This window comes from Aethalodelphis obliquidens, unplaced genomic scaffold (assembly GCF_003676395.1).
Source record: "Aethalodelphis obliquidens isolate GAN/ISIS:26980383/991018 unplaced genomic scaffold, ASM367639v1 scaffold68, whole genome shotgun sequence".
NCBI lineage: Eukaryota > Metazoa > Chordata > Mammalia > Artiodactyla > Delphinidae > Aethalodelphis > Aethalodelphis obliquidens.
Window position 1 is genome coordinate 1,618,289 of NW_020838012.1, and position 24,257 is coordinate 1,642,545.

At 34.8% G+C, this 24,257-nt stretch overlaps 1 protein-coding gene across 1 annotated transcript in view; it reads left to right on the plus strand.

The window, feature by feature from the left end:
* Positions 1-24,257, plus strand: part of MMP16 (matrix metallopeptidase 16) — a 354,140-nt gene that overhangs the window by 230,364 nt on the left and 99,519 nt on the right. Inside the window, exons 5-6 of the mRNA XM_027089737.1 lie at positions 8,303-8,464; positions 10,412-10,623. Of these exons, the coding sequence (XP_026945538.1) occupies positions 8,303-8,464; positions 10,412-10,623 (374 nt within the window). The remainder of the gene's footprint in view (positions 1-8,302; positions 8,465-10,411; positions 10,624-24,257) is intronic.

Below are 24,257 nucleotides of genomic sequence, written 5' to 3' on the forward strand. Positions count from 1 at the left end.
TCTTCAAAACTTGATCTTAGCATACTTTCCAACATTGTCACTCATAGATTTTTGATTCAAGACCATGTTTAACCAGTTAGTGCACTAGTTTTTGTAAAGTCAAAACTGATATTTAAATTCCAGTTCTGATACTTAACAGATTTCTGACCCTGGGTAATACAATGTACTGAAGTTTCAATTTCTTGTCATGTAAAATGGGGAACTTTTAACACAAAACTTTGTAAAGTCTACTAATAATAGGAATAGGAGTAATAATAATAATAATAGCAGCAGCAGCAGCAGCAACAGCAGCAGTAGTAGTAATAGCAGTAGTCAGAATAGGAGTAATAATAGTAGTAGTAACATAGTAGCTGTTAACTACCAGTCTTTAAGCAGTAAGCTATGTTTAGGTACTTCACAAAATATTTTATATACACTACATTATTGAATCCACCAACAGCCCTATAAGTAGGTTATTTTAGACCTACTTTACAAATAAAGAAACCGAATCACAGAGAGATTTATAAGTGACTAATCTTTTACAGACAGTAGCTGAGTAAGGGTTTTAAATCTGATCTGTCTTAAAGGACTTAAGTGGAGTAAAACTAACTTCAAAATCACATGCAATATTGTGCTAATGCCTTCATTTTTCTTGGGAGAAATTCCGTAGTTTCTCAGATTCTCTGAGGAGCTTGTGAGCCCCCCAAAGCTCGGAATCATTGAGCTAAACTCTCAGTTCCTTAATTAAGAACAATGGACTTGGGAGATTTATCTTTTGAGACTCTGGTACTTCATATTGTCTGGCGCACAGTAGAAAAATCAATTACATGATAGGATAAATTGTTTATCAATGAGTCTATAAATAGTTCCTTGCACATAGTGGATGATTAGTAATTATTCAAAAATATATGTCACATAGTTGCTGCTGATCTGGAAAATTGTAGCACTTAATGACAGGATTGTTATACTAGACATACTTAGAATTATGATTGAATAAATAGTACTTATGGTTCACATATAGTAAAAGGGCATATAATTAAAATCAGTTGCTGAAAAGTGGATTTGCATGTATTATACAATTATTTTTGTTTAGGTAGTCACTAAAATTGACCTCTTTTGCACTGGCTACAGAGAGAGGAATGTAAACCTCCAGAATCATCTTGACCATTAAGTTGAGCTGTCCGGGGGAAAGTATAGCACATATAAACCACACATGAATAAATGATATGGGACATACATGAGAATGTTCTTAGACTCCTAACTAGGCTCAACAAGAGAAGGAAAAACACTCTTGTTAATATCATGTTGTAGTTGCCCACATCCAATCTCGATTTATTTTTTTAGAAGGACTATTTTGAATGTCGTGAAGACATGCCTAATTTACTAAAAAACAACAGACTTCATATCCAAACTATAGCCTAAATGAATAAAACATTTACCTTGGCCTTGATTATCCCACTATTTTCCTAGGGTTCCAATTTACCTGGCTAAAATAGACCAAAGTTATTTTAATTATATTGATTTACTCTAAAGTCCTTACTAAATTTAAAGCTATAAATGTTTGGTGGTAGCATATCTTTGAAAATACATTTACTGATTTTTGGAGGACCTATTAGATGACTATTTGTTTTCCTTATATTTTAATGGCCTGGTGTTTAATTATGCCTTATTATTGTAGACTAGTGGCATGCTCAAAACCTAACTGCATCCAAACAGGCAAACTCTGTAACAATCCCAGAAACCCTCCTCAATTGCTGAAGAAATGTTTTGAAATATAATTTGAAAATGGAAGTCCTTGTGCTGAACCTTTATCCTAATTGTAGCAGTACTATTTCCTTTTCTTTTGAAAATATTTTCCTTGTTGCAAGGCTTTAAGACTTGAAAATTAGAAGCAATGAAAATGATTAAAACTTTTTGAGCAGCCAGAATTGTACTGAGGAAGTGTTTTAAAATATTAAGTTCAGCATTTATTTAGTGAAGAAAAAAAAAAGAAACTATTGTTACAGATTTTTACAAAGAGTTCTTATGCAGCAACTGTGCAGCAGCTGTGAGCTTCAAACAGGTGGCTTGATAGGGTGGCCCTTGTCTCCTGGATGCAGACTCTGAAGCCTTGAGCAGATATTTAGGGCTGAGGACAAAGTAGAGAAAGCCACTTCCTCAGCACACATTTTTTTGATTGTGGGCCTAGACTGTAACTGGGCTTAAATCAGTTCTACCGGTTACTAGGTAACTTTGGCCAAATCACACAACCTATGAAAGTCTTCATTTCCTGATCTGTAAAATGGTGATAAAAACAAAATTTAACTAATATGGTAAGACATAGTACATGTGAATTTTTTTTTTTTTTTTTTTTTTTTGCGGTACGCGGGCCTCTCACTGTTGTGGCCTCTCCCGTTGCGGAGCAGAGGCTCCCGACCCGCAGGCTCAGCGGCCATGGCTCACGGGCTCAGCCGCTCTGTGGCATGTGGGATCTTCCTGGACCGGGACATGTCCCCTGCATCGGCAGGCGGACTCTCAACCACTGCGCAACCAGGAAAGCCCAGTACATGTGAATATTAACTGATATTCTTCGTGTTGCTTTTATAACATTTTATAAGAACTTTTTGTTTCCTTTAATTCTAGTCTTGGGACATCATTAACAGTACTATATACAGAAAAATCATTTAAAAGTTTGAGCATATGTGAAAGAAAATTAGATTTGTCATTAAACAAAACTCAATAAAATTTATCTGACACATTTAAATGTTATTCAAAATTGTAACTTTATTGCATTACATTAGCTCGTATATGGTAAACAACTAATAAATTATTGTAATAATAAGCTTTTTTCATAGTTAAGCTATGACCCAATTGAGAGGAAGCATCTAGAGAAGGAGCCAAGGAATCATTCTGAAGCTTGAGGCCCTTGGGGATCAGGTGAAGTGTTGAGGATAGGAAGAGTGGGCAGGAAGAAGGCAAGAGAAGGGCACTAGACCCTTGAGGAACTGGAGGCTTGATGAAAGAGTAGAAGTGGAAATAAGAGACTTAAGAAAATCTTACCCAAGATCATCTTCTATCCCCTTCTATCTTGCAGAACACAGCAGTGATCTAACTCTTGTGTGGAGCTGGGCAGCCCAGATGTGGTTTAGAGCCCAACGCTCCTTTGTATGGAGAGCCTGACTGAGCAAGTGAAAGGGAGTGAGAAAGTATGGGTCATGAAGTTTCAATGAAAAATTCAGTGACATAATTCTGGTTCATAATAAATGCTCAAGACATAGTATTTTATTCTTGTTCTTTTTTCACATGTCTACAAGACTCTTCTGGCTCTCCAGCAGGGACCACAGGTTTTACTGTTCACCAAGAAAGAGACCCTTTCTTCAATAAAGTGCAAAGAGAATAGAAATAAAGGTGCAACCAAGGTACAAGGTTTTACACATTTGAAAGAACATATGAGACAGGAAAATAGCTGATATTTTTATCTTTGGAAGTTTTTAGTCACAGACTTTCCCTCAGACTTAGAATTTTTGCCAAACCTTTCAGTTTATGTAGAGATAATTGGACTGGACAATATTTAATACAATTTTTTATCTCAGGATTATTGTACAAATACTCAGATGCTTCAGAGTAGCTTCTTTTTCTACTCAGTTCTTTTCTTTTTTCAGCTTTTCTTTCCTGTTTCCTAATCCTAACCAAATGGTGAGGAATTAGAGTGCTAAAACGTCCCATATTACTTATCTGTTGCTGCATAAAAAATTCACCCCGCAACTTAAAACAACAAACATTTACTATCTCACACAGTTCTGAGGGTCAAGAATCCAGGAGCGCTTAGCTGGGTGGTTTTGACTCAAGGTACATCATGAATGTGCAGTGAAATTATTGGCTGGAGCTGCAATTATTTGAAAGGGCTGGAGAATCTACTTCTAAGCTCACTCATACAGCTGTTGGCAGGAGGCCTCAGTTTTCCACATGTGCCTCTCCCCTCTATATAGGGCTATTTTTACAACATGGGAGCTGGATTCTCCAGAGTGAGTAATGAGAGAGAGAGAGAAATAACCAACAAGGAAGTCATGATGTATATTATGACCTAACGTTGGAAATCAGGTACCTTCACTTCTGTAGTATTCTGCTCTAGCAAGCAGATACAATGAAATACCAGGAGGTGGGAATTATTTGAGCCACCTTGGAGGCTGATCCCATATATTTCTTTAACTTCTCAACTAGCAAAACCAATGTGTGGATAGTGTGAGAGGACAGAGGTTTAAGAGGCCTATCCTATTTAGGCCCATCCTATTTAGAAGGAACTGAGGTAACTACCACTAATCAAAGATTTTATGATGATTTCTGAATTTTATTTCTAGACATGGATTTAAGTATTTTAAATTTACGTATTTAAGTATTTGAAATTATGAATTTTCTCAAATTTGTTCTCAATCATTTAACCTACAAGTAAAAATTAAGAGTTTCTATGCATCAGAAGCTGTCAGGGCAATTATGATATGTGTTACGATCAAGTTATGTACAAAAAGCCAAGGATACACAGAGACAGAGGAACTAAATTTACCTGGGGAGTTGGAGAAGGATTCACAGAAGAGGTGTTTCTGAGTTTTGTTTTAAAAGGTTAATAAGATTTTGTAAGACTGACAAAGAGGTAAACAAGAAGATAAACATGAGAAAAACAAATGCAGAGTTTCAGCAAGTTTCAGAAGATAACATACAGAATGATATTATATTTTTAAAGCTATAATTTATTTAAACACACATATTTGATTAAATATAAGTAAGGAATTGAGAAATTCAAACTCAGGTTAGTGATTGCCTCTGGAGGGACTGGGACAGCCACAAGTAAGGGAGAAACCAGAGATAGATTCAATGGTGCTAGTGTTTGAATATGTTTATAGGATTATAGATGTCAGAATCATGTATGACAATTTTTACATATGAAATATTGTATAGTCATTTTTGATATTCAGTGTATTTTGTCAGCAGAGGGGACAGCATATGAAGATGCATGGAGGGGTGAACGAGCTTAGAATAAAATATAGAGACATAATTATGACAAGGAAATTATAAATAATGCATTATATTTCATAATATACAGTTCAGTATCCTGAAATTATATTGGAGTATACAAAGGAAAGAAGATTAGAGATTCAATTGAAAGCAACAAACTCAAAACTCAGAATCTTGCAAAAGAAGCAAGTACTATTTCTGTATTAAGAACCAGGAAGCTGATTTGTCCTTTATTGCCTGCATGATGATAAGATCAAGGCATATTACAATTGAGAATCTTGAATCATGTGAATTAATGATAAGTTACAGGAGCAGTTATTATTTTCACCATTAGGAAAGAGGGCTGGTGGATTTTAATTGTCTAAAACTCATCATGTGCCAACAACTTTTGTTCCGAGTGGCATTCAAATCACAGGGTGGTACTTCATTTAACAACTTACCCTTTTAAACTATTGTGAAGCTGCAAGTATGGTTTAATTATATTATTGCCAATCATCTGAAGAATGGTAATTTCTTAGAGCTTTTGGCCAGTATTTCTGATTAAAAGTGCTATGGCAAACTCAGTAGGCCATAGGTTCATGTCCTGAGCCTATTAATTTTCTTCTAAAGCTTTACTTTATTCCTTAGATGAGGAATCACTCCACCCTTGGAAAAGATGCTTAGAAAAACTTGACTGATCTGAAGTGAACATGAAATGTAATGACTTTTGCTGTTATCATTTTGATTTACTTTTTATTTTTTTTCATTTCTCTTACTAGCCAAAAAAAAAAAAAAAAAAAGTGACTAAAGCACTATTTTCCTGTGAGAGATTTGAAATGCTTGTTAATTCAACAAGGTCCAAAATGTTGATGGATAATTAACGGTGATATTTATCTGACCAAGAGTGAGAGAATGAGTTCCTACAAGTTTATCTACAAACAAAGTTCAGGATACATTTTTCCTAGGGAAGGGGACGTGATACACAGGAGGAAATTATGAAGATTGGATTCTTTTCCTTTTGAAGAATAAAGACAAGGCATAATCCCTGTAAAGCCACATTGGGACTTTCTGACAAAGAAGTTGTATCTGTTTTGATAAAAGAAGGCCAGGAGAGTCTAGAGGTATTTTCCAAACCAGCGCTATGGTCTTGCTGAGCTTAGCTGTCACCAGAGCTTCCTGGGAACCTTGAATGCCAACCCTTGAGTTTTCTGCTCTTGGTTCCACTGCCTTGTTTCTCGTTGGTCCTTTGGCTGCTTGATGGATCGTTGTTTTGTAATTAGGTCTGTTTTTTTTGTTTTGTTTTGTTTTGTTTTTGCGGTACGCGGGCCTCTCACTGTCGTGGCCTCTCCCGTTGCGGAGCACAGGCTCCGGACACGCAGGCTCAGTGGCTATGGCTCATGGGCCCAGCCGCTCCGCGGCATGTGGGATCTTCCCGGACCGGGGCACGAAACTGTGTCCCCTGCATCGACAGGCGGATTCTCAACCACCGCGCCACCAGGGAAGCCCTAGGTCGGTTTTTGATAAAAATAATTATTTCACTTTTAGCCCACTGATGGCATATTCCAGCCAAATTTTACATGTATTTTCTGGGTGTGAGTATGCCCAGAAGCTGAGCATATATGTGTCCTACCACTTTGCACCTTATTTGCAGTTGCAGTGTCTCATCTATATCAAATTTGTACCTTAACAAAGATGTCTCTGATATGAAATCACAGAGGTGCTCATTCCAGAGTTGGTGTTAGATGTCTGACATATAAAAATGCCTGTGACTCATCTTCTCCCTACCTTCCTCTCACCTGTGAGTATCCTATGAGAGACAACCTGAAGTCTTTTCCCTATTTTACGTACTCACAAACAGTCTCACAGTTCCTACATCTCTTATTAAATGACTCCCTCCTTCCTTCTGTTATTTATCTCTGCCTGTGACTAGCACATGCTCACTAGATGATCCCTGATAGCATGTTTCATTGTTTGTTTTTTTTAACTCAAAGTGGCATCTTAAAAAAAATCCTGTTCTCCAGTATCTCTGAACTCCTGTGCCTTTTTATTCTCCACTGTCTGACGTTGTGAAATTCCACTCTCTGTCCTTACTTCCTCAAATCATTATAATTCCTCCTCTAAAAACAAACTTGTTGTGCATTTCCCAACAATGCAGAATGTGGAACTATCTTGCAGGCAGTAGAAAAATAACAAAAATTTAAGCAAAGACAGTTACCGGAAGTTGTCCTTTCTCCCACTATACATTTTTCCCTATACGCACCCTATAATTTCACTCCCTGTTTTGTCCTTAAGTCATGTTCTTTAATTCCTTTAAATGCATTCTTAAGGTAATAATAATCTCTTATATTTGACATTTTGGGATCATGAGTTTTAATTTTAGGCTCTTTCTTCTCTTTGTATCTGTCACCACAGAAGAATAACAGCCCCAACTCATTGATGCTCATGTGGTTCGACTAAATTTTTGGAATTTACAAATATACATGGAGGACTGGCTCTTTTCCTCAGGAGCTGAGTTATGATGATCCAGGAGTGGACAACATGTAGAGGCCATTAGCAGGGGTTTGACTGAACAAAGTCAGACAAAGTATCTCTGAGAGTTTGCACTAAATAGATTTACTGTGCACGTTTACTACTAGTGGAAGAGATTTTTTTTTTATTTTCAGTGAGAAACAGACCCTCTAAGATAAATACGTTTTGTTCAGATTATGTATGAATTGATTAGAATTTGTATTTACAGAGCTAAGACTAGATTCCTAGTTTTCATGACTGCTAGCCTATGACTTTTATTTTACATTATTATAGGCTACTAAGAAAGAGAAGCCTTAGTCTAGGAGTTATAATAACCTAAGTTCTTGTCACAGCTCTGTAAATACAAAGATTTGCTATTCTTGACAAGATTTGTCCCTTCTATGCCATAATTTACTCATCTGTGTAAAAGTAGGTATTGTAACTACCCTATATTTTTTGCTGAATTCTTAGAATTATGTTCACTATGAAGGTTACATAAGTGAGATATAGTGTATTACATGCTTTCTAATTGGAAGAATATTTCAACAGCAGTAGTAGCAATTTCTGATGCTAATGTTCTTTCTTCAACTTTTATTCTTTATTCTTCTCTTTCAGTTTCTAAATTTCTGTGACTTCACTATCATCACCTCCCCACCACCAACCCCACTTTTTAAAATCACATATTGGATTTTGCCCATAGATAATCCAATGATAAAATCACACTGATAGTTGAAATAAAAAGTTCCCCTTATTTTTCTTGGGTAAAATTTTGATAACACCAATTGTCCTTGTCAATTCTATACTTGGATATTAGTTATAATAGTGTCTTTTCTTCTCATTTGCACAGGAAATGACTTATTTCTTGTAGCGGTTCATGAACTGGGACATGCTCTGGGACTGGAGCATTCCAATGACCCTACTGCCATCATGGCTCCATTTTACCAGTACATGGAAACTGACAACTTCAAACTACCTAATGATGATTTGCAGGGCATCCAGAAAATATATGGTAGGTTACCACTGATTCTATTTGGTTAATCCTATAGTGAAGTGCAGAATTTCTGCTCTGTTTTCTTTGTTGAGATAGATGCTCTAAGTATATTAGAGAGATAAATACTGAAAAAAAAAATCTGGTCTATTGACAAAAGTCTTCTATCAATCAAGTTTTGTTGGCAACAATCCCAGATATCTTAATATGCAGATAATGGGAAAGTCTAGGCACTGATAAACTTTTCTTACTGAGTTTAATTGAAACCTGAAATTATAATAAAGGTCAGTTAAGCTTTAGTATTTAAAATTCTGGTAAAAATATAATAAATGAATATAACCAATAAAAACAATGAGTCATAGAAGGCTTTCATATAAGATACTGAAACTTTGGTAGAAGCTGACAGATTGATTCTCAGTTTATGATATTTGATGGTTGATAGATGCTAGACAAATCACTTTGGAAAATGCTGAAAATACTCTTGTGTGATGGATGTAACAAAATGAACTCAAAAACATGTAATTATTGACTAAGAGGTAAAAGGTAACAAATGGCTACGTTTACTAACACATAATTCACAATAAGTTTCTAGTAGAGTAAAATAATTTTAATTTATGGGGTTCAGTCAATGAATGCAAGGTAAGACAAAAGGAAGAAACACTATTACACATATTTACTATAATCCTAACTCCCTCAATAGGACAATTGACCTTTATAAAGACATTTATTCCACACAAAATTGTTAAGAACTTGACATTTATTATTAACATATAGAGAATATGCTTTACTAAATTAATGAAGTGAAGCTTTCATTTTACAATGCAAAAACAAATGTGTGCTGTCTGTAATATTCAGTACTCAGAAGATGTCATTTGCATTTTTAAATATCACAGTTTAAGTTCACTAATCTGTTTTGCATTCATGAATTTTTCAAGTTCAATGTCTCAGTGGTGACCATTCTCTCAAGGTTAACATTAGTTTTGGAAAAAAAGGTCAACTTTTGTGCTGCTCTTTATTTGGGGGATACTGAGAAAAGAGAAATGTCCGGGACTCAAAACTAAATAGCTCATATGTTGAATGAGCTAGCCAATGCCTATGTGTGTGTCATCAGAAATTCTGCCAAAGTAGTTAACTGAAAGGAGGCTCTTTCTCATGACCTCATGAATTAGTAGTCTAGACTGAAGGTCTGCAAAAGAGTATTCTTTCCATATCTAAATAATAAGTGTGAACAGCTCTGTATTTCTTTTTAAAAACATAAATCCCTTGAGAAATGGTGCTTTACATCTGTACCAAATTACATCTATAAACTTTGGCTTGATTTAGAAACCTCTTTGTAGAAATACTTCTTTACATTAATATTTTATTAGTGGTGTTTTAATCAATAGGTGTTTTAGATTCAGTATTCAAATGAAACACTCTTCTAGCAATCTGTGAAAACATTTCATTAGAAGAAAAAAATGAAAGTCAGGAAAAGTTGATAAAATACAGTTAGATACATAGGGATAGAATAAACTTTGATTTGTTAATGAGCTATTAACAATATTAGAAATATTTGCGTAGAATCGTCTATCAAAATCTAGGATTAACTTTGGTGGAGCTTACATGCATGGTTCCAGTATTCATTTTAATTTATTTATAATTAATACACTACCTACTTCCAAAAAATTATTTGAAAGCAGACTTTCCAATAAGGGCTGTGGTGAAGCTATTTTAAAAATCATTAAAAATTAACAAAGAAGTCCTAGTTACTTGGATCCAGAATTCAGCACAATAAAGACAGTTTCCGATAGACTTAGCAATGGTTTGTTGGGTAAGATAGTTTGTTTTTTCAGGAAGTATACAATCTTAAATACCTCTTAACTTGCTTAGTCTGAACCCTCCACTGATAAGTGATTGTCCTATGTAGCATATTTTCCAACACTATTCCAGTTTTAAGTGAGCCAAGTGCTGTCCTCATATTTTCAAAAGGTCCACCTGACAAGATTCCTCCACCAACAAGACCTCTACCGACAGTGCCCCCACACCGCTCTAATCCTCCAGCTGACCCAAGGAAGAATGACCGGCCCAAACCTCCCCGGCCTCCCACTGGCAGACCTTCCTATCCTGGAGCCAAACCCAACATCTGTGATGGGAACTTTAACACTCTAGCTATTCTTCGCCGTGAGATGTTTGTTTTCAAGGTAGGAAGCTGTGATTTTTTTTTTTTTAACGGTAGATCAAGTGTCTACAGTGTCGCTTTAGAAAACAAGTTCTCATTCATTCTAACACCACCTTCCCAGACCTCTCACAGTTAGAAGTTTCAAAAAAAGTATCTTAAAATAAAATGCACAAATGGGCTTAAATGTCTAGCAGAAAATTGTTGTAACATTCTATTTTGGGAATGCATTTATGTCAGCAAAAGCTAAAATGCCTAGAAATGTGAGGCTAAAAAGTGCTGCATGTTATGAACAGATAAAAAAGCATAATTTAAATCATGAATAGGAACTAATAGAGATGATTTGCTTGGGAGCTTAGCCACTTCCAGGCGTACTGCAGCTACTCTATCTTTGGTTTGCACATCTTTATGAGATCCTTATAATTTCACTAGACAGTTAAAGCATTTTTTTTTAAGAGGAGTATTGATCATTTTGTTCAGGGTCTACTGGTAGCCATTTACGTTAAATCTCCTCTATGAGACCATCACTTTGATTTTACATATACATTTTGTTGTTTTCTTTAGGCACGCATTTATAGCTATCTAATTTACATTGTTTTTTAAAAGGTTACAAGCTAAAACTAATTTTACATTTTGCTAAATGTGCTTTTCAGTGACGTTGAGTTCTCCAACAATAACACTAAAAAACAGTGTATCAAAATAAATTATATATACTAAAAAGTGAATGTAATGTAATACTGAAAAATATTTTCCCCTCAATGTTTATAAACCAATCTTAAAGATTAATGAAAACTGTAAGATTTATGTTGGTATTAGGGCACTAAAATAGCTACATTTTACCAATATCATCCATTTAAAAATAAAATAATGTGCTCTCTTTTTCATTAGACATGTATCAATAAATATTGAAATATTGCCCTACTTATCCTATCTACCAGAGGCCATACTTTGAAAATATATATATTACATAATTTTTAATAGGCAAAGTACTTTATTTCCTATATTGGAAATTAAGATTTGGATTTAATATAATATGCACAAGAGCATCATAATTTCCTGGAAAAAAATCAATGCTTTTCTTCAAACACATGAATAGATTTTTGAATTTTATAAATGCCCTGCAGTGCTTAGTTAGATATCTCCCCTTTAATTTAAGTAGATTAATAAGTTTAAATTCAAGGAGTAAAGAAAAAAGGCTTACTATATATATATGTGTATATCTATATATATACATATATATAGATATACACATATACTCATACTCATTGTGGCTAAGCCCACAGCAACTAGTTGAAATGAACACAAAATGCATTAATTTGTTTATTCTACAAGATACCAAATGACAACTGAAAGATTTTTTTTTCACTGTTTTGGCAGAATTTCCACATCCAAGCTTTGCACCTTGATATGCTGATATCACCAAAGTGGTGTCAACTTTATCTGAGAATAAGATATGAAATTGACTCTGGGTACATTCATTTCATTCTTCTTGTCTGTCTAATTAGATTGCCAATCTCAGAAGAGACCAGTATCTTCATGTCTAATGATCATTTTTACCAACTTTTTGCTCTGCACATTGTGGGAGATTAGTGAGTGCTCTGATGGACAAAAAAAGATCCTGTGATGGCTGGTTCTTGGAATCAGGAATGAGTAACAAGCACACAGACCAATTCTCAAATAAAATACAGTGGCCACTATTTTCAATGTCAAAGCAAGTGTATAAAGAAACATGAGTAAGGCCTGCTTCTCTAAACTCTCATGGCACCTTGGATTCCTTAATCAAAACTCTCTGCAGGACAGAGTTCCTAAACTCTGTCTGCATTTAATTTCTTTGTTTCACTAACCCCTCCTCTCTTTCTGAGAATAGGTTCTGTAGAAGATATCTTCTGTATAATTTTTGTACTCATCTCCTCTTTCATATAATGAGTATGTATGCCCAGGGTAGTTTACCAGGTCCCCAGGATGTATGAATAGAAAGTAACACCCCAGTCTTTATGGAGCTCATACTCCAGGAGTGAAGACAAACATAAACCTAAGTACTTTTAAGATACAGGAGGAAACGACATGAAGAGAAAGAACTGAAGTCCAGTTGAGTAGGTCAAAACAACTTGACTGAGAAAAAGCTTATGCTGAATTTTGAGAGACACTTCTTAGGCACATTAAAAAGATTGGTATTTGACGTACTAAAATGTTGATGTACTGCGGGAGAGAAGATAGACATATTAACTCTAGTGCAAAGTGATAAATGTTATAAATCAGAAATATACAAGATTTGATCAAAGGGAAAAGAGGATGATTGAGTGACACCTGCTCCTGGTTAATAGCTACGTGGATTGGGTAACTAATATGTACCTGAATGTAAGCTAGGCACTTTACATTGATAATCTCTAAGCCTTATAATAACACTGCAAGATGAATAGTATTCTCTGTTTTACAAATGTGAAAACTGAAAATCAGGGCTTCCCTGGTGGCGCAGTGGTTGAGAGTCCGCCTGCCGATACAAGGGACGCGGGTTCGTGCCCCGGTCTGGGAAGATCCCACATGCTGCGGAGCGGCTGGGCCCGTGGGCCATGGCCGCTGAGCCTGCGCGTCCGGAGCCTGTGCTTCGCAGCAGGAGAGGCCACAACAGTGAGAGGCCTGTGTACTGAAAAAAAAAAAAAAAAAAAAACAAAACTGAAAATCAGAAAAGTTAAGTATTCAGTAGTTGAATACAGGTCTACTTGATTCCAGAAACCTATGTCTTCCACCTTAAGTTTTACTAACTGAAAGAGGTAGGGAAAGCTTCAAAAGAAAGGTGGACTTTAAGATATATTTTTAAATAGTAAATATTCAAGAAATATTTATTAAACTCATGTTGTGAGGCTCTGTTTTAGGCACTGGCAGTGTAGCAGTTAAAACACACACACACACACACACACACACACACACACACACACAAACTACAGGCTAGACCTTAGTTTCTTGGCGCTTACATTCTAAGTTTTCAGAGTGGACATGTGGTTGAGAGTGCTTCACACAGAGGTTCTGCACCTGCCATGGAAGGCTGTGGGAGGGCATCCACATTGATTGAGCCCCCCAAATCTTGCTTTTCTCTGTTATTGACTGCTGGCCTTTTAACTTCTCTCTCTATACCTACATGATCTAGACTACCTTCACTTCTAAATTAACGTCGTTTTCCCCATACCTGATCTTCCCGCCTGAAGTTACTCTCTGTCAGTCTGTCTTGTGCACACCTACTTTTTAAATGTTCCTTCAATATGATCACCATTAGTTTTTATAGTTTGTTCCTTTATAGCTATCCCTTCAAGTACATTTTAAGATCACCCACTCTTTGATCACACTTTTAATAATGTAACAATTTTCTACTTTTCTTCATTACTAATTCTTTATGCAAACTGGAAACCTCTTTATCTCCTCAACCCTTAACCACTACACTCATTTCACATTAGTTTTACTACCTCAGGCCTCTCTGCCAGTCTCTGCTTATCCATAACTTCCATTCTCAACATCTTCCACATGTCCCAACCTCTTTAACTATTCTTCAACCCCAAATCTCTTTCTAGTGATTTTTATATTTATTCTCTACATCCAATTAGCATGCTTTTTATTTCTATATTCTCTATTTCTCATTTTAATGTGCTTCTTCACTAGATTATAAACTTCAGAGTAGGGATTGGTTCGTATGGACTTTGTGGTGCCCGAGCAAATGAATAGGGATCTCAGTATAATATGCATTTAATGAAACTATAGCTATATCATGTTTATACAACAGTAATCAACAGATAGGACATTACTGAATGTATTTCATTCTGGTAGTTCATTATTCCTTGCCCAAGATCTCCATGAGTATTATTTACTTCAATTCTATATGTATGATTTTTAAGTAAAAAATAAGAAAATATAGATATAAATAAAAGGTAATATCATCAAGTAATTTTGTTTTCTAATTGGAAGGAGACTTTTTTTTAAATAGGAGTTTCAGCATAAATCTTTGGGTAGCAATCTTCTTCTTAGGGGATTTGATATACATTGAGCTTCCCAGGCACTCATTTATTTATAGTGACTTCACCTGGATATACTTTCTATATGGGAATATAAATAAATTATATATATATACAATATATTTTATATATTATATATAAATGTATATTTTTATATAATATATTATTATAAATACCATTTTCATATATTATTTATTTATGCATGGGAAAGTTAAGCTTTCCATGCAGCTTCATAATCTTTGGGGAAAGTAAAAACCTAAAGAGAGAAAATGAAAATCAAAAAAAAGTGCCAAGGAACAGAGAAACAAAATAGCAATAACAGAAGAAGCTCTGCCCTTACTTTATAGAAGGTGATTTTTAAGAGTGTTCCCTGAAGAGTGTAAGCTGCTGTTGTGACTGGGTTCACAACAATAACAAAATCTGATTGTTCAAATGAATACTCTCAAAGTTCCTTTGGACAAGATAAAAACATTGAATATTTAGTTATTGTGGTATGAAAGAGAATGGAAAGCAGAATTAGTCAACCTTGTAGAGGATATGTTTCAGTACACTGTATATTGTTACGTATGGAAGAATGCAGTGTTAAATATATATATTCTTCTTAAAGCTGAGGACAGTAAGAAAAACTATAAACAGCACCTAAAGTTCTTAGAGCTCAGAAAAAAAAAAGGCAAAAGAAAAGAAAAAGGATGATTCCATTGGACTACTGACTAGTTCTTTACATCAAAGGGAACAAGCAAAAGTCAGTGCTTTAAACTGGAGCTAGAAAGGATAGTGTTAAGAGGCAAAGGTGGAAGCTGTATGGAAGAGCATTCAAGGAAATACAGTAAAGGGTCTTCACAATTAATATAGAAAACCAAGCTCACAGCCCTGAGTAAAGAAAGCATTTCATCATTTATTCAAAAAAAAGGAAAAGAAAAGGAAGGAAAAAAACCAGAAATCATTTGGTTCCTTTTACTTTGTCAAATGTTTGTCTGTTCATTTGTCACAAAATGATTTGTTCTTAAATATGACCAGCTTCATTTACAACCACCTACTGAAGAATCATAGTTATCATTATTTCCATAGAAACAGATTTATTAACACTAGTTAACTGAAAGTACATTTAACCAAGTCTAGTAAGTACAAAGTATGATCCAATTTCATGTGCAACATAGTTTTGTTTCATAAAAGAAAAGATGTTATATGAGAGAGTGAGAAGAAAGATACTTGTTCAAAGAGATAAATTATATTTCCATAATGTTGATTTGTGACTAAACTCCTTTCAATTGATCAGAATTGAACTTTGTGACTCTTCTATTCAGTAGTTTATAATCTCTTGGTATTTAATGTCAATTCGTTTCTTATTCTATGCTACACATCTCCCATGGAGCAATATTTGCTCCTTTCATTCATTTTTATTTTATTTTAAAATGTTTCTTCCTTTGTTGAATATTCCTCTGTTTCAACTTTATTGTGCTTGAAATCTGGAACTGTGCCTTTCTCACATCACTTGTATAACTATATCACATTACTCACACAGAATATTTCTTTAATTTTTCAAGTGTATATTTTGCCTTTTCTGTATGTATGCCATTGAACTTTTGGAATTAAAAGTTGAAAATATGATTTTTCCTTTAAAATGCTTAAATTTTGTCAGGGAAAGGACAACGTGTAATTATCAATCAGAAATTGTTCCTTTAAATTGAAACCCACAAAACAGAGAACAATAATGGCCCTTTATACTTAAGAGAATATTGGCTTAAGCCTGGGAATAATAAGATAATAGAAATAACTGTGGAGTCCAGGTGGTAACTTACCAATAAGCAGTGTGATCCAGAATAAGAAGAAAACCCAAATGTCAAAATCACTGAATATCTTTGGTCAGCTTTGAAATATCCAACATACAGACCTATAGGCTCAGAGAAGTGAGGAGAGGAAGCACTTGAGAGTTGCATACTAAGGTTCCTACTTGACCTCTCCACTCAGATGCCAAATTCAACATACTTAAACTTGAGCTACTGATCTTCCTTTATGAACCTACTCCCCTGCTTCTCTTTTTCCATTCAAAATAAGGGCAACTCCATCGTCCCATTTATTTAGTAAATAAAACCTAAGGATAAAGCCAAATCCTGTTGGCACCCATTTTTCTCCCCTTCCACTGCCACAGTCCTAGCCAAAGGTACCATCACATCTCACCTTCATATTGGAATATCCTCCACATTCGTTCCCTTGTTTCCTCCCTTGCCCCATCCTTCCAGCCTATTGTCAGTTCTGCATGCAGAATGATCCTGTAAAATCATGCATCAGATCATATAACCGCACTGTCTAAAACCCTTCAATGTCTGCCAAGGTTCCTATCAAACAATCCCACTTCTTGGTATGTATCCAAATGGGGTGGGGAACACTATCTCAAAGAGGTATCTGCACTCCCATGTTCGTTACAGCATTATTCACAGTAGCCAAGGTATGGAAACAAGCTAAGGGTCAACAAGATGAGTAGATAAAGAAAGTGTGACGTATACATATACATATATATACAATGGTATATTATTCACCTTAAAAGAAGAAGGAAATCCTGCCATTTGTGAGGCTATGGATGAATTTAGAGAACATTATGCTTAGGGAAATAAGCCAGACACAAAAAGACAAATATTGCATTATCTCGCTTATATGTAGAATGTGAAAAAGTTAGACTCATAGTAACAGAGAGTAGAATGGTGGTTACCAGGGGCTGAGAGGTGGAGAAATGGGGGATGTTTGTCAAAAGGTAAAACTTTCATTTATAAGATGTATTTCAGTTATAAGATGGAGTAGCATGGTGACTATAAACAAATAATGCATCATTTACCTGAAATTAGCTAAGAGGGTAAATCTCAAGTGTTCTCACCACAAACACACACACACACACACACACACACACACACACACACATACATACACAGATTGATAACTATGTGAGGTGATGGATATGCTTATTAGTTTGATTGTAGGTAATCATTTCAAAATGTATACTTATATCAAATCATCAAGTTGTGCACTTTAAATATATACAATTTTTATTTGTCAATAGTACCACAATAAAGTTGGGGGAAAAAAATTTATTTCAGGTGCCCACAAGGCTCCATGATCAGCCCTTTTCACTCTCCCCTCTGATATCACCTCCATTTTCTTACTCCAATCACTTTTACTCACTCAATTCCAGGCACACCTGTCTCCCCTCTGTTCCTTGAACTTGCCAGGCTTTCTTGTCTTTGCAGGTCTTTCCCTATCAAATACCAAATATTCACATTATCTTCTAGATTTTTGCTGCTATGTGTAAAAGTCAGAAGACTCTCTCCAACCTCTAGTACTGTCCAAACTGTCTGTTGTTACATAGGTCCACATGGGGCTAGATATATGAAAGGGAACAATATTTGTAGAAATTCAGAAACGTTTATTGTGAGTTATATAAATTTTGTGCCATTTTTGTGACCCCAAAGAATTGATTTGTCTTTTACAGTTGGATGAATTCTCTCCCAGCTCTCAACTTAATGATTCACTCATTCCCATTGCACAGTGGTGTGTCATTGTTTACATCAGTATAGGATAATACTTAAAATCCTATCTCTAGACGTTAGAGATAAACTTGGAGTCAGATCCTTCTTGTCATAGGCTCCAAGCAAGGACTGTATCTACTCCTCTATTTACTGCTGAATTGCACAGTGCTCTGAACATAGTAGACAATAAATATTTGTTAAATAACTTACATTCCACAATGGCTAATAAATTCCACCATAGGTATGTAGTAAGTTCAGGAAATGGTAGCTATTATATAACAAGACAGACTTGGCATTTTGAATTACTCGTTATATTCATTAACTCAAATTCCCATGTTATTTGAAATTATCTTAAAAAGTAACTTTTAGCTGAATAAAGATCACAAAAAATGGCTCTAATTCTTAAGATATAAGGGAAAGGAATGGAAGACTTTTTTATTGTTGTTGTTTATATCATATGACTCCATAAAATGATTAAAAATATTTTGTTAGCAGAGTATTCAAAAAGTATTTTACAAACAAAGAAACAAAAATACTTAGAGAAATTGCACAGAATAATCTAAAATTACTCTGTGTCAGAGCTTAATTCTGTACTGCCAGGAAGTATTACCTGATAATATTAATAGTACTTTATAACTGGGGCTAGACTCACATTAGGACAAAGTGAGAAATTGCCAACACAGTATAGGCAGAGAATTAAATAAAATTTCCTTGCACCACAAAATCGTAGTATTTCAAATATTTTAGGTAAACATTTTAGGCAGCAACTGGAATTATGTGTAATACTGCATTTTAATGTCAATATTAATTTTTTCAAAATACTTGTATTTAATTATGATTTAAAATTTACTCCTTGAAACATTTAAATTTTTTTATTGATATTTCTGACTGCTTAAGCTGTTGTAGCACATATATAAGAATTCGGTAGAATGGATTCATAGTCACCTGAGTTTCCAATTTCTTCTCTAGGCACTTTATTTTGGCGTAACCGTAAACATTTTAAGCACAAATTTGGATACTTGTTTTAGATTCAATAAAACCATTTTTATTAATAGTATAAAACAGAACATTTAAAATATACATATAGTGCATATTTTGGAGACTAAAATATGTTTTATCATGTACATTTTATTTTGTTATTAATTTATAGTATGATTAGGGTGATCCTATATAGTCATGAAAAAATGTTTTTTGAAAGTATATTGCGAACTAATTGAAAAATCATTTCACTTCATAGCAATATGACTCTTCCTATTCTACAATTATTGATCTAAATATTTTCAGTGTCAAAGATATATATTTTCTTGTTCCATGTTTGTCATAATCTATATCTTTATATTGAGAGTTTTACAAAGAAAGTTCTCATATTCACCATATATGGTTCAAATCACTTTAACCTTAACGTACGCTTAGTTCAAGATTTATACTGCACATGAAGGTCGGGTTTATTTTTAATTTTAGAAGTTATGAAAACAGCACTTCTCCCAATTTTTTCCTTCATATTTGGCATTTGTGACTATACAACTTTTGACCTCATATTTCTGTAAAGCAAAAATGAAACTTTATTCTTTCCATTCCCTTTTTAAACTTTCAGTTAGTAGTATTGTGATTATCAGTTTGCTTGGTGGGTTATGTGAAGTAATTTAAACATTGAGTCAGCACTTCAAAATTTCTTAAAACACCTGTTTATTTTATCTTTTGCAAGACAGTCTTAACATGTATAAATATCTAAGACAAAGTGGAGTGCAAAGTTCTCATTATTTGTAAATTATGTAACAATCTACTTGAAAACTTCCATGAAAATCAACAGGAAAAAATTACACTACTAACAATGTTAAGAAAGATATTCTGAACCATAGTAAAAAATTGAAATATAGTCTTTCTACTAACCACTTAGAATATAATTGAAAAATAATTTTCTTGACATAAAAAAGTAACTCATAGGATTAAAATTAATTAGCAGTATCTGGCCCATACATATTTATTAAATGATTAGTGTTTTTTACTTTTAACCCTGTCTTGTCTACATTTAACTTTTATAAAGGAGGTTCTTGACTGTTTTATTCATTCCTCTCTATGTGCTTATGATACTTTAAAGTTTCAGTGCATTATATTGTGTTTATGTACATAATTATGAGTAAGATTGGAAAAAAAAGATTTCAGGTTTAAGCTAGAGCATTAATATCTCTTACAATAAATAGGAAATGTGCATAGATTTAAAATTAGTAATCCCATGCATGGCAATTCATCCTGAAATAATGAAGTAAGTCTAAAATGAACAATGGTATTTATTACAGCTTTCTTGCCAATAGGAAAAGAAGTTTGAAGCAACCAAAATTATTCAGTAATATGGTAGTGGTGTAGCAAATAATAGTACATCAACTCAGTGGAATGTAATGCAATGACTTGAAGGGTGAATTAAAGAGAATATATGAAACAATGAGACATGATTATGATGTAAACACAAATAAAATAGTAAAACATAAAATTTTATGTATCATGAATTGCAGCATTTGAAATATGTGTGTTGATAAGCCATAGAAATTATAGAAAAGTGATGTTAGACAAATCTTAAATGATGGAATTGTGAGTGGTTTTTTAAATGTGTACTATTGTGATAATGTTGCATACACATATAATAGTTCAAAATAGAGTTGCACAACAAAAGATAGATATCTGTGAAGGCTGTAGTACATCAAATAATGGGGAAGCCATATTATTTTCAAAAATATAGGTAGTAAAAAGTTATTAAAGTATACAGTGGGAGGTGTGGGTAGGATGATAGAGTATGAAAACTCTGAGCTCACCTTCCCCCCTGAGCGTACCAAAATTACAACTATTTACAGAGCAACTATCAATGAGAACAACCTGAAGAAAAGATTTTCAGCAACTAAAGCTTTAAGGAAGAAACCACAACCAGATGGGTATAATGCGTGGAGACGCAATAGAGTCAAGACCTACAGCTCCAGGTAGGCAACCCCCAAATGGGAGAATAATCACAATTTCAAGGGTTCTCCACCAAGGAGCAGTGTCTGATCCCCACATTGGTCTCCACAGCCTGGGGGTCCTTCAATGGAAAGATGAGCCCCCAGAATACCTGACTTTAAAGGTAAATGTGGCTTGTGTATGAGAGAGGAAAATGGCTGTAAGAAACAGAGGCTATGCACTTAAAGGAGGCCCACAAATTCTCACGCACTCTGCCAATGAGTGTAGAGGCAGTAATTTGAAAAGAGCCTAGGGCAGACCCAAGTGCTGATCTTAGAGAGTCGCCTTTAGGGGCAGGTGACAACTGGGATTCCCGCTGGAGATACAGATGCAGGCTGCAACCATTTGGGGAGCCCATTCTACCACGAGCACACTAGTGCTGACAAGCACAACTTTGGAATCCTCCCTGTAGCTCATAAGCATTCGGGGCTCACCTACCCACTCACCAGTTGGCACAAGTCCCAGGATCTCCTGAGCTGAGCAACAACAGTGTAAGGACCAAGCCCCAACTAATAGTGGGCCAAGGACTCAGCCCCACCCACTAGCAGGCTGGCTCCAGTCCTGGGCCCTACCACCTGGGCCCCCACTACCAGGACCCAGCACCAACCACCAGTGGACAGGCACCAGCCCTGAGATGCCTCAGGCCAGGCAGCCAGCTGCACAGGGTACCAGTTGCTGACAGCTTCAGTATGAAGCAGAGCCTGATAGCCAAATATGTTAGAGGGCAGCTCCACCTACTAATGAGCCACAGTACTTGTCCCCACTACAACAGAAGGTCTCATGAAGCCCACACAGGGGCACCCCTAGAGTATATAGCTCTGGTGACCAGAGAGGAGTGTACTGTTGAGCCCCATAGCATCTCCAACATACGGCCATTTTTCCAAGATCAGGAAATATTAACAAACTACCTAGTACATAGAAATAAAAACAGAAAATTAGGCAAAATGAGACAACAGAAGAATATGCTCCAAACAAAAGAACAAGATAAAAACAAAGAAGAGCTAGGGAAAATGGAGATAAAGATTCTACCCAATAAGGAGTTTAAGATAATGATCATAAAGATGCTCAATGAGAAGACTGGATGAACACAGACATACAGAAGCTTAACAGAGTTAGAAAATATATACAAGAACCAAACAGCTGAAGAATACAATAACTGAAATAAATATCCTTGAAGGAGTCAAGTAGATTCGATGATATACAGAGGAATGGATCAGTGAACTGGAAAACAGAGTAGTGGAAATCACCCATGCTGAACAGAAAAAAGAAAAAAATAATAAATTAAAATTTTAATTAAGATTTTTTAAGGGACCTTGGGTACGATATCAAGTGTAACTAATATTCACATTATAGAGCTCCCAAAAGGAGAAGAGAGACAAAAAGGAGCAGAAAACTTATATGAAGACATAACAGCTGAAAACTTCCCTAACCTGGGAAAGGACAGAGCCATCCAGGTCCAGGAAGCACAGAGATTCCCAAACAAGATCAATTCAGAAGAGGTCCACAATAAACACATTATAATAAAAATGGCATAAAATGCAGACAAAGAGCTAATCTTAAAAGCAACAAGGAAAAGCAATTAGTTACATACAAGAGAACTCCCATAAGACAATCAGCTGACATTTCAGCAGAGACTTTGCAAACCAGAAAGAGTGGTACAATATTTAAAGTAATAAGAGGAAAAAGCCTACAAACAAGAATTATCTACTCAGAAATGCTATCACTCAGATTTGAAGAAGAAATTAAGAGTTTTATAGACAAACAGAAAATGAAAGAGTTTAGCACCACTAAAATGATTTTACAAGAAATATTAAGTGGACTTCTCAAGGTGGAAAAGAAAAGATGACCACTAGAAATATGAAAATTAGAAAAGAAAAATCCCATGACTAAAGGCAAATATTCAGGAAAGGTAGTAGATCAAACCCACCTGCAAAGCTAGTAGGAAGTTTAAAAGAAAAAGTTAGTAAAATAATCTATATTCACAATAAGTAGTTAAGGAATACACAAAACAAAAAGTTGTAAAATATAAGGTCAAAAACACTAAACTGGCTGCAGGGAGTGAAAATGAATGGTTGTTACATTGAATTCAAATGTAAAAAGATCATTAACTTAATCATGTAATGTACATATTGTTTTATACACACCTCATAGTAAGCACAAACCACAACTATATAATATATGCAAACACAAAAAAAAGAGAAAGGAACCCACACATAACACTAAAGAGAGTCATCAAATCAAAGGGAAAAGAGCTAAACGACAAGAAAGAGATTAACATTCCAATAAATAATTACTGTAAATATAAATGAAGTGAATGTTCCAATCAAAAGAGTGGCTGAATGTATTAAAAAAAAAGCAAGACCCACATATATATATTGCCATAAGGGACTCACTTCAATTCTAACACAGACCATAAGTGAAGGAATGGAAAAAAAGTGTACCATACAAATGGAAATGAAAAGAAAGCTGGGGTAGCAATATTTATATCAGATAAAATAGACTTTACAACAAAGACTGTAACAAGAGACAAAGAAGAACATTATATAATGATGAACAGATGAAGCAGAAGATATAAGAATTATAAATATAAAGGTACCCAATATAGGAGCACATAAATACATGCACAAGATACTAGTAAGCATAAATGGAGAAATTTACAGTAACAGAATAATAGTAGAGGACTTTACTACCCCACTTATATCAATGGATAGGTCATGTAGACAGAAAATCAGTAAGGAAACAAGGGCCTTAAGTGACATATTAGACTAGATGTACTTAATACATGTACTTAATAGATATATGGAGAACATTCCATTCCAAAGCAGCAGAATACATTCTTATCAAGTGCAAATACATATCTTATCAAGCAGAATACATTCTTATCAAGTGCAGAATACATTCTTATCAAGTGCACCAGGAATATTCTCCAGGATAGATCACATGCTAGGCCACAAAATATATCTTAATAAATTCAAGAAGATTGAAATGATATCAAGCATCTTTTCTGACCACAATGCTATGAGACTAGAAATCAACTATAGAGGAAAAAATGCAAAAAACACAAACACATGAAGGCTAAACAATATGGCACTAAACAAACAATGGGTCACTGAAAAACCCAAGATGGATATCAAATATTATCTGGAGATAAAAGA